The following is a 16,493-nucleotide window of genomic DNA, read 5'->3' on the forward strand; positions in this document are numbered from 1 at the left end:
GGAAATCTCCCAGGATAAACAAAAAATAAAAAGAATAAACAGTATAAGAAAAGAGCAAAGAAATTTAGGGGATCAGATCAAGAGCTGTTCTAGAAAAAGGGAAGAGAGAAGAGAGAAGACAGAACTATACAAGAAAACCTAAAAAAAAAAACAACATTCAGAACCAAGGATAAAATCCAAGATTCAAGGACCCACTAAGGACTCAAGAAAAGGAATTTTAAAAGACCCACACTGAGGTACACCATTCTAGAGTTACAAAACAATAGGAATAAGAGAGATGCTGAGTGCTTCTAGGGGTACATGAAGGTCCAGACTAAATCACACTCAAGAAATTAATATCACAATTACACTGAAATTCTCATTAGCAACACTGGAATTTAAGTTAGTAGAAAAATGTCTTAAAATATATGGAAAAATGATTTTCAACCTGGAAATCCATCCTAATGCTTCAATAAAGTTTGAAGTTTGAATACAACATTTGAAGTAAACAAAGAGTTTAAAAGATTATATCCCACGAACCCATTCTAAGTTAGCTCATAAAGAATGTGCATCACCAAATGCAGTTACAAACCAAGAAAAGTAAAGTATGAGATCCAGGGACTATGAGACATGACCCAAGAAAGCAGCAGAGGAAATCCCAGGTGGTGAACAAAGAAAAAGGAGTCCCTGGAGTAATGCTGAGCAGTAGACACGAGCATGGGCCCAGATTAGAACCAGGAAGAGGGAGGGATTCAGAAGCTGTTTCTTTAAAAATAAAGATCAAATTGATAAATGGCTTACCTTGTTTGGCCATGCTAAGAAGATGTTTACAACCCTAGCAAAGTATTTGAAAGAAGAACCAATTATGGGTATTTAGAAAACAAAGCAAATGGGGTGGGGGGGGAATTAATCTAAGTAATTATCTTTAGAAACAAAAGTTGTACAAAAAGGAAATGACATCACTGTATTATATGTCTCAGTGCTAATAAAATTACATACTTAATATAAATATGTAATATTGATTTAATGAAAACTTACAGTAAAACCTATGTTTGGAGAGTAGGGAGAGGAGGGTACCTATATAAGACATAAACTTTTATCTTCCACAATTCAAAGTGAACAGGTAAAAAATAAAATAACCAGGGTGCCTGGCTGGCCCACTAGGTAGAGCATGTGATCCTTTTTTTTTTTTTAAATTTTTTTTCAACGTTTATTTATTTTTGAGAGAAAGAGAGTGTGAGCGGGAAAGAGGCAGAGAGAAAGGAAGACAGAATCTGAAACAGGCTCCAGGTTCTGAGCTGTCAGCAAAGAGCCTGACATGGGGCTTGAACTCCCGAATGGCAAGATCATAACCTAGGTAGAAATCAGATGCTTAACCAACTAAGCCACCAAGGAGCCCCGAGAGCATGTGATCCTTGATCTCAGGGTTGTGAGTTCGAGCCCCACAAAGGGTGTAGAGCTCACTAAAAAAATAAATTCAAATAAATGAATGGATGGGACCTGAGAAATAGCAAGTAAGACTTCAATTAAAAAAAAACGAAACAGGTGTATATGGTGGCAGAACAGAAGTAAAGATCTGGTAGTGCTGGTCTCTGAGGGGTGGCACTAGAGTGGGAATGGGGGACTGTACAAGCAATATCTGCATATATCCTAGAATCTGGAACAATTTTTACCAAATTTGAGGTTTTTGAGGAGAGAGAATGAAGAGGGAAAGCAGAGCCACATTCAACTCTCATACTAGGTGCTAGTGTTCACAGTGCTAACTAGCTTGGTGGCCTTGGGCAAATCTCGCTGAGCCTCATTTTTCTTATCTAACAAATGGCAACGATGCCCATCTCACAGAGTTATTGTATAAATATACAATGACATGATGGATGTAAAAACGTTGTAAAAATATTAAACCTTAGTGTACTATTTCCTATTGCTATTGTATCAAACTACCACAGTCTTAGTGCTTAATGCAACACAAATTTATTCAGCCATGGTTCTGGAGGTCAGAGGTCTGCAGTGTGTCTCACTGGGCAAAAATGAAGGTGTTGCCAGCCCTGCATTCCTATGGAGACTCTCAAGATGAATTCATTTCCTTGCCTCATCCAACCTGCATTATAGGCTCATGGCCCCTTGGCCCCTTCTGCCATCTTTAAAGTCAACATCTTCAAATTCCTATCTGACCTGGACAACTACTCTCCTGCCTCCCTCTTTCACTTACAAAAAGCCATGTAAGTATTTGGCACACATGGGTATCCAAGCTAATGTCATCCCAAGGTCAGCAACCTTAATCCCCCACCGCAACCCATCAGGCAACATAAAATATTCACAAATTCCAGGGCTTAGGATGTGGACATCTTTCGCAGGCCATTATTCTGTCCACCACACATAAAAAGGATTCTAATTTAATATCTACTTGGCAGTCAATTGTTTTATTTTTTTTCAATTTCACAATATGACCAAGAGTTGTATGGTTTAAGAAATAAGAACCTGAAGAAAAAATTTTCTAAGTAATTCACTATTATTATACCTCTAAGATTTAGCAACATAAGCTAAGTTCCTGAAAGCTCAAGTATAACTATAAATTTTGATATTTACCTTAATATAATCTTTCCCATCTTTCCAAACAAATGAAAATTTAAGACAAAGAGACTATTGCCAAATTTTAATAGAATTATAAGCATTCTGTTGTTAAACTTCTATGATAGTATCGTGGCCTGTGAAAAAATAAGTGGAAGAAATACCTACTCGCACAAATAAACACATTTTGGGGTCTGGAAATATAGGAAAGGTCAGGCTATCAGTCAAACAAAGGGCATGAAATACCTCAAAGGAAAACATTTCTTACCCCAAGGCAAGTAAGCAAGTGAGAGGTACTTGCCATACTGGGGCCTATAAGTAGAAAATAAGTCAAGACTGCTTCCCAGAACCCTAGAGCAAGCCCAGTACAGACCTCTGTAAGCCATCTGGTTTCAAGATACATATCTTCTGTGCCTGTCAAATATGTCATTGTGAATTACACCTTCTAGTCCCACACTAATGGCTATCCTGAAAATATGATATAGGCATAGCACTAAGATAACAATTCCTAAACATGTTATTAAATGAATATAGTGCATATTATAGCACAAAATAACAAAAATAAATAGGATTTACATCCTAATCTGAAAAATCACAAATCATACATATTTTCCCCAAACTTATTAGTAATTTCAACCAGGCTAAAATTAGGGAATTATTCAAGACAATTTCCATGGTATCTCATTTCAACCTCCTATCTCTTGCCCCGACATAGGTGACATTCACAGTAATAACCTCAAGAGTTTGAAAGATACCAACTGCTTTTGATCGTTAAAGAGAAACTAAGCTATGGTCAGAATAATTTTACTACTAAATGTATTGAAAACATGTAAAAGATACATATGTGATTTAAAACCTCGGTACTGATGAATTATAAATACATAATTCAGACTCAATTCATACCACAAGTTTTCCTATTTCCTATCACACTGCACAAACAGAAGTTTACTTTTAGAAAATCAATAGCAGGGCTCAAGTTTCCAAGCAATACAATTTAAACACTTCCAATCTATGGGAACAAGGTTTTTCCAAAGCAGCAAATTTTTTTCTAATTATAGGATTTTTTTGTTTTAATCAATCAAAAATAGTATCAATGAAAAAAAATGAAGTGATAGGAGCTACCCTAGATTTCACATCAGAATGTATTTTCTTGAAACTAAAAAATACAAAAAAAGCATTTATAAAGAGCAGTCGTGAAATAAAGATTTTTTTGAATAAAGAAACTCTGTGAACATATCTGGATGATAATGATGATGGCAATAATGACAACAAAAGTTTGAACGATGTCGTCTAAGAAACTTTTATTGGTAAGAAAAAAAACCCAGAGACAATGTCATTAAAACTTATTTATGAGTTATCATCCCAATTGCAAATGCAGTGAACAATTTTATGATTCTACTTTGTCTAAATGCAACAATTACCTCTCAAAAAAATAAAAAAGACCAAAGCCATTCATTCACTTAGACCCCCCACTGCAGACCAACTATTCAACAACAGCTTGCACCATGACAAATGGAATAGAAAACATATTTCAGATCCATCTGTACCATCACAAGATTCTTCATACTCCTTTTCTTCCATATCAGTCCCAAGGCTACTCTTGTATGGTCTAGTCTTTAAGTGAAAGACTAGCCTGAAAAAATATATGCATCATCTGGTAATTGATAAAGAATCAGCTCCTTCCAATATCTGGAAGATTCCAAGTCAATATAAAACCTGCTTAAAATAGTTTTAAAAGAATGCAAACATATATTGAGAATATTAAGTATGAGATATTTATTAATTGTTAAGAAACAGATTATATACCTCAGATACTACTATGAAAAATCTGATATCTAATTCCTGATTGACCATATCAGGTAGAAAAAACTTTCAGTCTGCCAAACAGAAAATTCAATATCTTTCACAAATGCCAAAAGCTTGTCAAGTTTTCTATAATATCAATCAAATCATACAGTAACAGAGAAGAAAAGAATAGATGTATGTGCAACAAATTAGGTGATTAGTTCAAATTTTACCAGAGTTTTAAAAATTCAGGTAAAGCCTACCCTGTAAAACAGTCAGATAATGGCACTGAGGACAAACACTTGACAATGATGCCAGAAGAAACAAGGTCTAACAACTTTCTTTCTACAGTGAAATACAGTTAATAAGTTAGACCTTTTAGTCTCCTCTTTGGTATTTTTAGTAGTCAATTAGAATGATTAAAATGCATTTGGAGTTTCCCAAACAAAGGATCAGATAGGAAGAAAGATAGGAAGTAATACAAAAAAGAAACTACCCATTATGTCTCAAGAGCCAAACCACAAAACGATGTCAGGTTACCTCAATGTCACTTGTAAAAAAAAGAATCCCTGAGTCAACCTTACTAAGCTTTGTTCAATACATAAGAAAAAACATAATAAAGCCATATATTATGTGTTCTTCAGCTGATTTACTCATTTAATCCACAACTGCAGAGGATCCATAGGGTATTATGCCACTTAACAATGAAAATTCTAAAAGAAGAGAAAAATATTCTTTGACCTCCAGGTATCTGCTAGTCAATGCCAGAAAAGAACAAATTCACATTACAGGTAATCCATTATGTGGGATTTAACCCTCAGAGAAGTTATAGATTGGAAAACCATAAATTCTAGTGTTGTTGTTGTTTTTTAATATTGAGACTTTTTGAGCAACAGGAAGTACATGTAGGCAAGGAGAAACAAAAGATAAGACCTCAAGGATACCAATAAAAAATAGGGCGGATAACTCAAGGTAGAGATGTATAAGCTGGAAGTAGGCATCTATATAGAGAATGATGTTGTAGCAATCAGAGGCCAGAGAAGGGGACAGGACCCTGGGGAAGAGCTGCACATGGCTGCAAAAGAAGGTCTTCACTGGAGACTCTGAGCCCCAAGTCTAAGGGACAGCAACTGATATTATCCATTGGGAATGTTCACAAAAAATACGAACATATTATTTCATGAATAGAAGAAATTTTATACTTACCCGATTTATATGGTTGCTCTGTAAAATAACCTGTAGTAGGGTTTTCTCAAATTCTTCCAACTTCTTGGAACACTTTTTAAGAATATGACTAGATAAGTTACAATCACTGATCAGTCCAGCTAAAGTGTCAACAGCATCCGCCCAAAAACTTGAAAAAGGAAATTTGGGTTTATGGTAAAAAGTGATCAGGCCATCCAGCAACTGACAAACAGAATAAGATACTGTGGAAAAGTCATTTTCAAAGTGGCTTAAGTCTGTTTTCAGACTCCCCGATTCTTTCAAATTCTTCAGTTCAAGTAAATGTTGCAAAAATTGCATGTGGGAAGACAGAGGGTTTTCCAGAGTGGCACAATGTCTTCTCACAATAGGCAGTGGTAGAGAGGGTGTGGGGGTGCAGCTCTCCACAAAATTCTGGGACACCTCTGAAGGTTCACTTGTCTGCTCATTTGATAAATCACACCCAGAATCTTCCAGCAGATTTAATGTATTTTCAGAACTGCTAGGTTCCTGAGCCTGCAATTGGGAAGACGGGTCTCCTGAAAACAGAAAAGAATAGAAATGTTATCTTTCTATCATTAAAATTTCTTCACATAAAAGCTAGACATTGATTTTTCTAACTTAAAATACTAAATGAAGCATGCAGATACATATTAAGCATTTAAAAACCAGTAGTATAAAAAATCGAAAGAAGAAAAACTGTGACAGAAATTGCTTAAGCTGACTGTAGAAAGATCCTTCTCTTTACTAGTAGAAAGCAAAGGTAATTCTCCCATATTTTCAGGTCACTATCTCTCGTTCAACTATGTGCCATGCTTGACAGATACAGAGAGGAAACCACAAGACCTGAAGGAGGTAACTACAAAGCAATACAGTGTATCTGGAGATAGAGATTTGCTCAGGGCCCTATGAAAACAGAGAGACCACTGAAAGCATGCCCCTGGTTGAATTAATGGATCCTGGAAGAGGCGATGGTGGAACTAATTTATAAAGCATAAGTAGGAGCTCAAAGTGAAAAGTTAGGGGACTGCAGCAAGAGAATTCCATATACCAAAAGGGTAAGAGCTAAAGGACAGACTTAAGAAGGAAAAGAAAAGCACTATGTATATAAGGACCCACAAGTGGGTCCTTGATGTTCATTTACAGAAAAATATAAAGCAAGATACTAAAATAAAGAAATACAGGGGTGCCTGGGAGGCTCAGTCCGTTAAGTATCCGACTTTGGCTCAGGTCATGATCTTGAGGTTTGTGAGTTTGAGCCCCACATCGGGCTCTGTGCTGATAGGTCAGAGCCTGGAGCCTGCTTCAGATTCTGTGTCTCCCTCTCTCTCTGTTCCTCCCCCACTTGATCTCTGCTTCTCTCTCTCTCTCTAAAATAAATAAACATTAAAAAATTAAAAAAAAAAAAGAAGTATGTAGAAGCCAGGTTATAAAATATCTTAAAAGACATATTAAGGACCTTAGAATTTATAGATAGAGTGTAATTCGAACTTGAATTATGTAAGACCCCTTTGGGAAAATTTTACATACATCTGATATACAAAAATAAGAACATCTATAAGCAACTACTATAAGTATATGTACTTATAATTATTCAAGCATACCCATATCTATATGGAGAGATAAACAGATGTATAGATAGAGCTAGATCTCATAGATCATCGAAAGTATGTCATAAACCACTAAAATCTTCTGATGTTGGCTGAGAAACACTGCAGTTAAAGCTAAGTTAGTAATTTTAGGCCATTCTTTGACAGAGATGTCATCATTAAGCACAAATAAGGTTATCATCTGTAAAATGATTATCAGTAAAATATACACGCAAAATTGAGAAATTCTCATTGAACATTCTAAAGGACATGCATATGTCTAGGAAACCAAGTCTGGGAAATACTGCTGTCAGCAAGGAAAGGAGGAATGGGAGCCTAAAGGGTGTAATGCAGGAAACTGAAATAGTCTTATTTTTCATTTCACAGATCACTCACTCTATTGGCTGTAGGCAGGGCAGATTTGAGGAGGACATAATGACACTGAAGAACCAGTTAAAAGGCATCTGTAGTAGTCCTAATATCAGATGATGAAAGAAATGAACTAGACAGTTGCTGTGGAAGAGAAAGGGAGGGACTGACCAGGGAAATAAATACAAAACGTCAAAATAGAGCCTAGAAGCCAGCGGATTGACTGGATATGCACAATGCAGTGGAAGTAATAATAAATGCACCCTTTGTTTCTGACCAGGTGACTGGGTAGATGACAGTGTTAGTAACTGAAATGGTAGAAATACAGACCCAAAAAAATGGTTAAGGAGAAATGATGAGAGTTCAGGTTTGGTCTGGTAAACTGTGAAGCAACTGAAGGAAATCTCGGCAAAAAGAGTCACCTGGAAATTGGCCACATGGGCCTATGGGTGGGGAACAGGTCTAGACTGAAAATACATTTGAGGAGTCATCAGTGTGTAGGTGATATCTGCAGTCATGAAAATGGTAATGATCACTTGGAGAACATATGAGCTGTGACTAGAACATAAGATCAAAGAAGGACCCTGAGGAGTATCAATATATGAGGGCTGAGTAGAGAAAAAACAAATTATTAAGGTGACGGAGAAGAAACAATTAAAAAGGTACAAAAGGAATAAAAAAGAATGTGTTATGAGGATGCCTGGGTGGCTCAGTTGCTTAAGCGTCCAACCTTTGATTTCTGTTCATGCCATGATCTCAGGGTTTATAGATTTTAGACCTGTATCAGGCTCTGTGCTGACAGTGTGGAGTCTGTTTGGGATTCTCTCTACCAGTTGCATTCTCGCTCTCTCAAAACTAAATAAATAGAGGCACCTGGGTGGCTCAGTGGGTTGAGCTTCCGACTTCAGCTCAGATCGTGATCTCATGGTTCATGGGTTCGAACCCCGCATCGGGCTCTGTGCTGACAGCTAGCTCAGAGCCTGGAGCCTGCTTCAGATTCTGTGTCTCTCTCTCTCTGACCCTCCCCTGTTCATGCTGTCTCTCTTTCTCTCTCAGAAATAAAAAACATTAAATAAATAAATAAATAAACATTAAAATGGTTGTGTTATGAAAGTCAAGGAAAATGTTTCAAGGAGAATTACATATCGTAGAGAAATCCATAAAACAAAAAGCTGAAAAAATATCCTGGAATCACTCCTTAGAAAATCACAAGTGCTTGTATCCACAGAAGCTTTGGCCAGTCAGGGTAGTGGACAGAGGCCAGAGTGCAATGGGAGTGACTGGGCAGGAAGTCCAAGACGACTAGCCAAGGCTTCTGAGGAGTTGGATCAGGAGAGTATAAAATTAGAGAGTAATTGGAGGCAAATGTTGCATATCAAATTGGGAGAAATTCAAGCAATTAACAGACTAAGAAAAAAAATAATAACACAGAAGCAATAGCCAGAGATATGAGAAAAAATTTAAAAGCCAGGTGGGGCGCTTGGGTGGCTCAGTTGGTTACGTGTCCAACTTTGGCTCAGGTCCTGATCTTGTGGTTTGTGAGTCTGAGCCCAGTGTCAGGCTCTGTGCTGACAGCTCAGAGCCTGGAGCCTCCTTCAGATTCTGTGTCTCCCTCTCTCTCTGCCCCTCCTCCACTTGTGCTCTGTCTCTCTCTCTCTCTCTCTCCCCCACTCAAAAATAAATAGACAAACATTAAAAAAAAAAAAGTGCCAGATGGGGCTTGGCCCTGGAAAAGGGAGGCAGAGAGACTGAATCAAGGACCCCAGTGAATGAGTTGTGCTTAGCAACACAGAAATATTTTTTTTCCTTTGAGGTTGAAGGAAAGAGAATGAGAATGTATAAGGATATGAAAGAAAGAGAGTCAGAGAGAGAGAGAGAGAAAGAAAAGAAAGAAAAGAGAAAAGAGAAAGAAAATACCCCTAGCATACAAGAAGTTAAAACATCTCACCTAATAGTCATCTTTTAAAGATAGAGACACAGGGAAACTCGTTGAGCAGGGCATGGGAAAAATAATGAAAGGAACATCTACTCTCCCCAACTTAGATTTGGAAATCTACCCGATTTGCTGTTCTTCTGTCCTTCAATACAATTAATACAATTGGAAGGTGAAGATGAAGTAAAATCAGAAGATCAGGCTTTAATTAAGACTTCATTCCGTTAACAAGTGCCTACTATAACCTCTATAAATGTGCAAATACATGCTTGTTAATTATCACAACAGTATCTGGACTCCATGCCAAGGGGATAATGTGGTAAATCCAAAAATGTGGCTGTAACCTAAACAGTAAACTACCAGCAAAACTTTAACTACGTGTGGCTATTTCTATACTAAAACAGGTACACAGCCTGTGCATTTCAAGCCAATAGCTTCTTTATCTTATGAGCAAGAATAAATATTTGAAATGACTTCTCACACTCCACAAAAGTAAAGGGTGGAGATGACAGTAATTATTTAGGTAGATTACATTTTTCTGAAATTCAGAATGGTTCTTTACTAAGAAAGTGAACACAAGTTTAAATATTTTATGAACCTACTCAATTTTCCATCAAGGTAAGCTGAACTTCATGGGTGAGGATTTCAGGGAAGACAGAGAATGAATTCAACCAATAACTACACTGGGAAGCATAACACTGCTTTCTTATTTCTGCTTTTTATTCCGCAGTGGTGCACCTTCTGGCAAGTCACAACCACTCCATCTCATCTCCTTCATGTGCTGATAGGTACATATTTGCAGGGAGTGGTTGTGCCATAGCATGTGCAGATGCTATGGGCATAGGAATGCATCAACTGACCATCATTCTTCCTGGATGTTCAGAAAAGGCTAATGAGGGCATATCTCAAAGACATCGATACAGAAAACCACAGAGAGGAATGTAGTCTCAGTGCCCTAAAGGAATGCACAAACTCCTCAAGAGAGGGCCATGCTGAGATTTTGTGCAATATGGACTTACAGTATTAAAGTCACTTGGTCAAAATGAACAGAAGAATCTTATATTCACATTTCACTTTACAGAGCAGTTGCATGAAATATTTCAATTGTTGTTCCCAACAACCCTTCAACATGTGTTATTATTATCCCTGATTTACCAGTAAGGAAACGCAGGCTCAACTTGATTAAGAGATCTAAGAAAAGCCACAGAGGGATAAGCAAAACCAATTACTCAGTTCCAAGTCCAATCACTTCTAACCACCACAAAAAGGCCTGGGTGTCCCCACACCAATTTCTGTACGTACCCCTGTCTCTTTAAATGAGCCCTACATAATTCATGCTACTCAGATGCTACTCATTTGCTTGGATGACATTTCTCAGAATAAATCTCAAAGGATGACTAACAAAGCATCAGACCCAAAGGAGAGAAGAGAAAATGAAGCCCTGCTGCTGCCACTTTCTGTAATTCCTGTTTTTTTCAGGAGGGACTAAGGTGAAGCAGCAGTCAAATAATGCTTCTCTCTTAATCTGTTACTAGGCTGAAGGGCTAGAGAACTGTAATTTCTCTCCAAGTCATTTGATATGATCTAACCAACATGCTTGTCATTAGATTTAAAGAGATAATAAAGTACGTGCACACACATCCTGATCAAGCAGACTCTAGCACATATTTAGTACTCAGAAATATTATCCATTGTTATTAAATAATAGACACCAAGATTCTAAATCATGCTACAGTGTGACATCAGATATAAAAATACATAAAGGAAGATACCAACTAAAACTACAGATCCTGTCCAAAATATCCTGTAGTCCCTCTTATATCCTGGACCTCATAGACTTTAAATTCCATTTCACTGGGCCCTTGTCTCTTCCATCTTCTTTCAGTTATTAAACTCCATCTTAATCACACTTACCATTTAAGAGTGGATCTCAGGCATGTTCAACCAAATAGATCTGGTACCCTCCTGCTCCACAGCCTGCCCCAGAAATGCCTACCCTGAATCAAATATATTTTCTGCTGCCTCCCAAATTTTCACATCCATATTAATTCTTGCATCACTCATAAAATTAGACCATAGATAGAGAGGTGCCTGCATGGCTCAGTCAGTTAAGTGTCTGACTCTTTGTTGCAGCTCAGGTCATGATCTCATGGTTTCTGAGTTCAAATCACTAAGAGTGCAGAGCCTGCTTGGGATTGTCTTTGCTCCTCCCCTGCTCCCAGTCTCTCTCTCTCTCTCTCCTCTCTCTCTCTCTCTCTCTGTCAAAATAAATAAAATAAAACTGTAAAAAATAAAATAAAATTAGACCCATAGAACCAACTGTCTAAAAGGCACATTTTTCTGTACACCTTGAAAATCCCATGAACTTCCTATTTATAAAGCTGTACAGATCATCTTCATACACTGCACACATAAACATACAATTCTTGTTTGTACCACATACTGCCAATCTCAGCTGATAGCAAGACTATTCCTCCAGCCATCAGGCCCAAATGAGGAATCACCCTTGGCAACTCTCTTCCACCCTCCAAACACAGTGAAATGCCATGTTATGTAGATCCTACCTTCTATACCTGTATTAGTCAGGACTCTCCAGAGAAATGGGACCAATAGGATTTATACACAAAGAGAAAGGGAGAGAAGAGATTTCTTATAAAGCATTGGCTCATGCAATTATGGAGCCTGAGAAGTCTCAAGATCTGCAGTCAGCCAGCTCGAGACCTAGGAGAGCAATGGTATTATAGTTCCAGTGCAACTACAAAGGCCTACAAAGGAGAGATGACAGTGTAAGTTCCAGTCTGAAAGCCAGCAGGCTCCGGCCCCAAGAAGAGTCAATGTTTCAGGTCAAGTTCAAAGGCAAGAAAGACCAATTCCCAGCACAAAGGCAATCAGGAAGAAGGAATACACTTTTACTCAGCCTTTTTGTTCTATTCATGAGTTCAACTGATTGGGTGAAGTCCATCCACACTAGGGTAGGTGGTCTGCTTTACTCAGTCTACTCACATGTTAAGCTCATCCAGAAACACCTGTACAGACACATCAAGAGTAATATGTGACCAAATATCTGGGCACTAGGTGACCCAGTAAAGTTGACACATAAAATTAACCATCATTTCACATGTGAACCTGTCCTTCCCTGGTCCTCTCCCCTGCTCTAGCTCACATCATCATCATCTCTTTCACTGCCTACTGAAATCCCCTTGCCTAAGTGATCTACCTACCTCTGGTTCTGTCCTTTTCTAGGCCATATTCTGAACCTGACAGTCACACTGCTGAAATACTAGTTTGACCACAGGATTGTCATCCTTAAAGCCTTCCAAAGGCTTCCTTTACCAGACAGAATCCTTCAAGATTTGGGGCACCTGGGTGTCTTAGGTGAGCACCTGACTCCTGACTTTGGCTCAGGCCATGATCCCAGGGTCGTGGGATTAAGTGCTATGAGTCTGCTTGACATTCTCTCTGTCTCTGTCTTTGTCTCTGTCTCTCTCTCTCTGTCTCAAATTAAAAAAAAAAAAAAAGATCTTCAGTTTGGCCCACAGAGTCTTTTACTGTGTGGGCCCTGCTTACTTTTCCAGTCTTGCCTCCATCCTCACTCTTAGTTATGTATATGTAAAACTGAACTCTTACAGTTTACCAAAACACACCATGCTAATTCATACGACCATACATTTCCAAAAGTTGTTCCCACTACATGATGTGTTCTTATGCTATAACCCAGAGATGGACTAATTCTTCAGAGCCTGATTCCAATCCTCTGTAAAACCTTCCCTGCTCTGCCTGGAACAGACGAAAATCACTCCCTTTCTGGGCTAATCATGTACCTTAAACATATTTCTATCACTGCACTCAGTAGCCTGTTCTGAATGAGTGACTCCCTGTTGGCAAGGAGAGATTCCTGAGGGCAGACACAGAGTTAACTAATCTGGGAATTTCCATTGCTTGATGCCTGCCCTCCTACATAGTTCGTGGTGTGAATACTTATTTAATATATATATATCAACAAAAATAGAAATCAAGGAATATCTCTTCAAATGCACTGAAATGTCATCACAGGCATATATGACTTGTCACTACCAACCAGGACTTCTTAGTATTAATAATAGTCACTCACATGTACTAATAAATCGGACAACTTAAAAGTAGTGTTTATGCCACCTGGTGGTCAAATAGAAAATGCTATTCTGAAATGACAGTGTTTCACTTATTATGATCACTGGATGTTGCATGTAAGTGATGAATCACTAAATTCTACTCCTGAAACCAATATTGTTCTATATTTTAACTAACTTGAATTAAAGTAAAAATTTAGAAGAAAAAAATGAAAACAACAACAACAAATGTCTTCTGCCTCTGGAAGTAGTATTTTAGAGAAGTATTTGTAGAATTTTGGCATACTACAAAGCATATTTGAGAAATGCTGACCAAAAAAAAAAAAGCTTGCAGTTTGGTTTCAGCCCACTGTAGCAGCTGGCATCATAATTCCAGTTTTGAATATACCAGGACAGATGACAATGTCAAATGCATGAAATGACAAGCTAATGGAATGACCTGGCTTAACAGAATTGTCTTCACTGCATTAGGCTCACAAAACAACAGTGTGTCTATAATGTCAGCTTGGTTCAGGGCTACTTGACAGTACATTGCCTCCCACGTTCAGTGCTCAGACCTGGAGCATCCCTCTCTCCCAAGCCATCCTCTCAGTTTGCCAATTTTAACCTTCCTCATTGTTGCCTTTGGCTTTCTCTGCCTGTTCTAACTTCCTGGATGTCCCCATCTTTCCTAGAGCCTCAAACAACTCTCTTAGACAGATGATTCTCAAATTTCTATCTCTAATCCTACCTCTTCTCCCAAGCTCAAGTCCCTAGGTATCTCAACATGACTTGGTCTCAGCACTTTAAAACACATATGCCCAAAATGAACCACGTTCTTCACTTACACTTGATCCAATTCTCTGATAACACTGCCACCATGCTCTATCTCCAACATTTGAAACCTAAGGGTCAACTTTGACTTCTTCCTTGATCCCCCCCCATATATAGTCCACTGACAAATAATATAACTCTGCCTCACCCTTCTTTTCCTTAAATTAACTAAGTTTGTTTCCCTTTAAGGGCCTCTGTATTAAACATTCCCTCTGCCTGGGATGCTCTCCCCTAACTGAACCCCAATTTTCTCAAGGCTGCTTCCTCTCTATCACTCAAAGGTCTGTTAAAAATGTCACTTCTGGTGCACCTGGGTGGCTCAGTTGGTTAGGCATCCGACTTCAGCTCAGGTCATGATCTCACGGTTCATGGGTTCGAGCCCCACATCAGGCTCTGTGCTGACAGCTAACTCGGAGCCTGGAGCCTGCTCCGGATTCTGTGTCTCCCTCTCTCTGACCTTCCCCTGCTCATGCTGTCTCTCTCTCTCTCTCAGAAATAAATTTTTTAAAAAAATTAAAAAAAATTTTTTTAATGTCACTTCTTCAGAGCACCTGGGTGGCTCAGTTAGTTAAGCCTCCTACTTTGGCCCAGGTCATGATCCCACAGCTTGTGGGTTAGAGCCCCGTGTCGGGCTCTGTGCGGATACCTCAGAGCCTGGAGCCTGCTTCGGATTCTGTGTCTCCCTCTCTCTCTCTGCCCCTCCCCAACTCACACTCTGTCTGTCTCTCAAAAATAAATAAACATTAAAACAATTTTTTTAAATGTCACTTCTTCAGAGAAGGCTTACATGATGACCCAATCTAAAGAAGCCACCAGAGCAGTGTCTGTCACATCTCTCTGTTTTAATTCTCTAAATCTCACTTGCCACTGCCTGATCATTTCCTGCCAGTATAATCTGTCCCACCCACAAGAATGTACACTGCACCACAGTCTTGGATTGTTTTATCGCCATAGCCTGCAGCCTGGAGTACTGAGTGACAGCTCAATAGATATTTACTCAGTCAATAAAACCCTTTTTTATATCACCTCTTGTTTCCCATGCCAAAATAATTATATGTAAGATGTGGGCTAGGACTGTGACGTTCCTGTCCCCAACTCCTCCCTCTTCCAAACAATTCTAAACACAATGCCCAATTGCTGTGCCCAAATAACCTATGCCTCACATCACCTGAATGCAACACTTTCAGAAAGCATACTGTTTGGCACATGCAAAGCACACACCCAGTAAATGCTGGTTCCCCTTCTCTTCTCCTGCTGGAAAATCTCCAAAGGCTCCTTGCTGCCTACAGAACAAAGCATGTTTTCCGCTGGCTGTCACACCTCTTCTTAATAGGCTCCAACCTAGTTTTTCATCTTATTTTCCAGAATACCTCTTCATGCTCTGTATGCCATAGTCAAATTAGACCATTTGCCAGCAATTCCTGCATCTGTGCTTTACACTGTTCCCTCTTGCCTGAAATACCCTCATATCCATAGCTTTCTAAATCTGACCCATCCTTCAAAGTCAGCAATCCCCTCAAAAAAGACGTTAAAAGTGCTATTCTCTAAGGCAAACACTCCCTCTTCTATACATTAGTATCTTTCTCTGGACTACAGTCTCCTTGGGTATCACTAGTGATGTGATCTTGCTCCCATTAGACTGTGTGATCCTATGAACAGGGTATAGACCTTATCTCTCTTCACATTCTCCACATTGTTTGTGCTGAATAGCTACAGAATAAAATGGGGCTGAATAAATGAACAACAGAATTTCTCTAACAGAACAGAGTTTTTAGGACAAAATTAGAAGCTGATAAGAAGAGCAATTTCTTCTTGGAGTCAGTCATTTGGGGGCAAAGATACGCAATACAGGTAAAAAACATAGTCCTAATTTCATTTTCTGACAAACAGGAAATACCATGGTGAGTGACAATGAATACATATGTAGCAGTCCTACAGAATAACATCAAACCCATGAAAACACAACCTTCTACCAAATGAACCAATGTATCCCCCTGTATAACTTCCATCCATCAGTGTGAGAATGTCACGAGTGTCATGCAGAATTGGTAAAAACAATACAATCACTGACATCAGCACTACACCACATTCATTGGCCTCCCAATGCTGTGAATGCCCAATGATTCAACTCTCTACAATCTAGCC

General features: G+C 38.7%; 1 protein-coding gene across 1 annotated transcript in view; it reads right to left on the reverse strand.

Annotated features, from left to right (window-relative positions):
• The window catches only part of MEI4 (meiotic double-stranded break formation protein 4), a 216,559-nt gene that overhangs the window by 149,800 nt on the left and 50,266 nt on the right, over window positions 1–16,493 (reverse strand). Inside the window, exon 3 of the mRNA XM_077770392.1 lies at window positions 5,539–6,074. Coding sequence (XP_077626518.1) covers window positions 5,539–6,074 — 536 coding nt within the window. The remainder of the gene's footprint in view (window positions 1–5,538; window positions 6,075–16,493) is intronic.

This window comes from Crocuta crocuta, unplaced genomic scaffold, assembly GCF_008692635.1.
Source record: "Crocuta crocuta isolate KB4526 unplaced genomic scaffold, BGI_CrCroc_1.0 scaffold270, whole genome shotgun sequence".
Classification (NCBI taxonomy): Eukaryota; Metazoa; Chordata; class Mammalia; order Carnivora; family Hyaenidae; genus Crocuta; species Crocuta crocuta.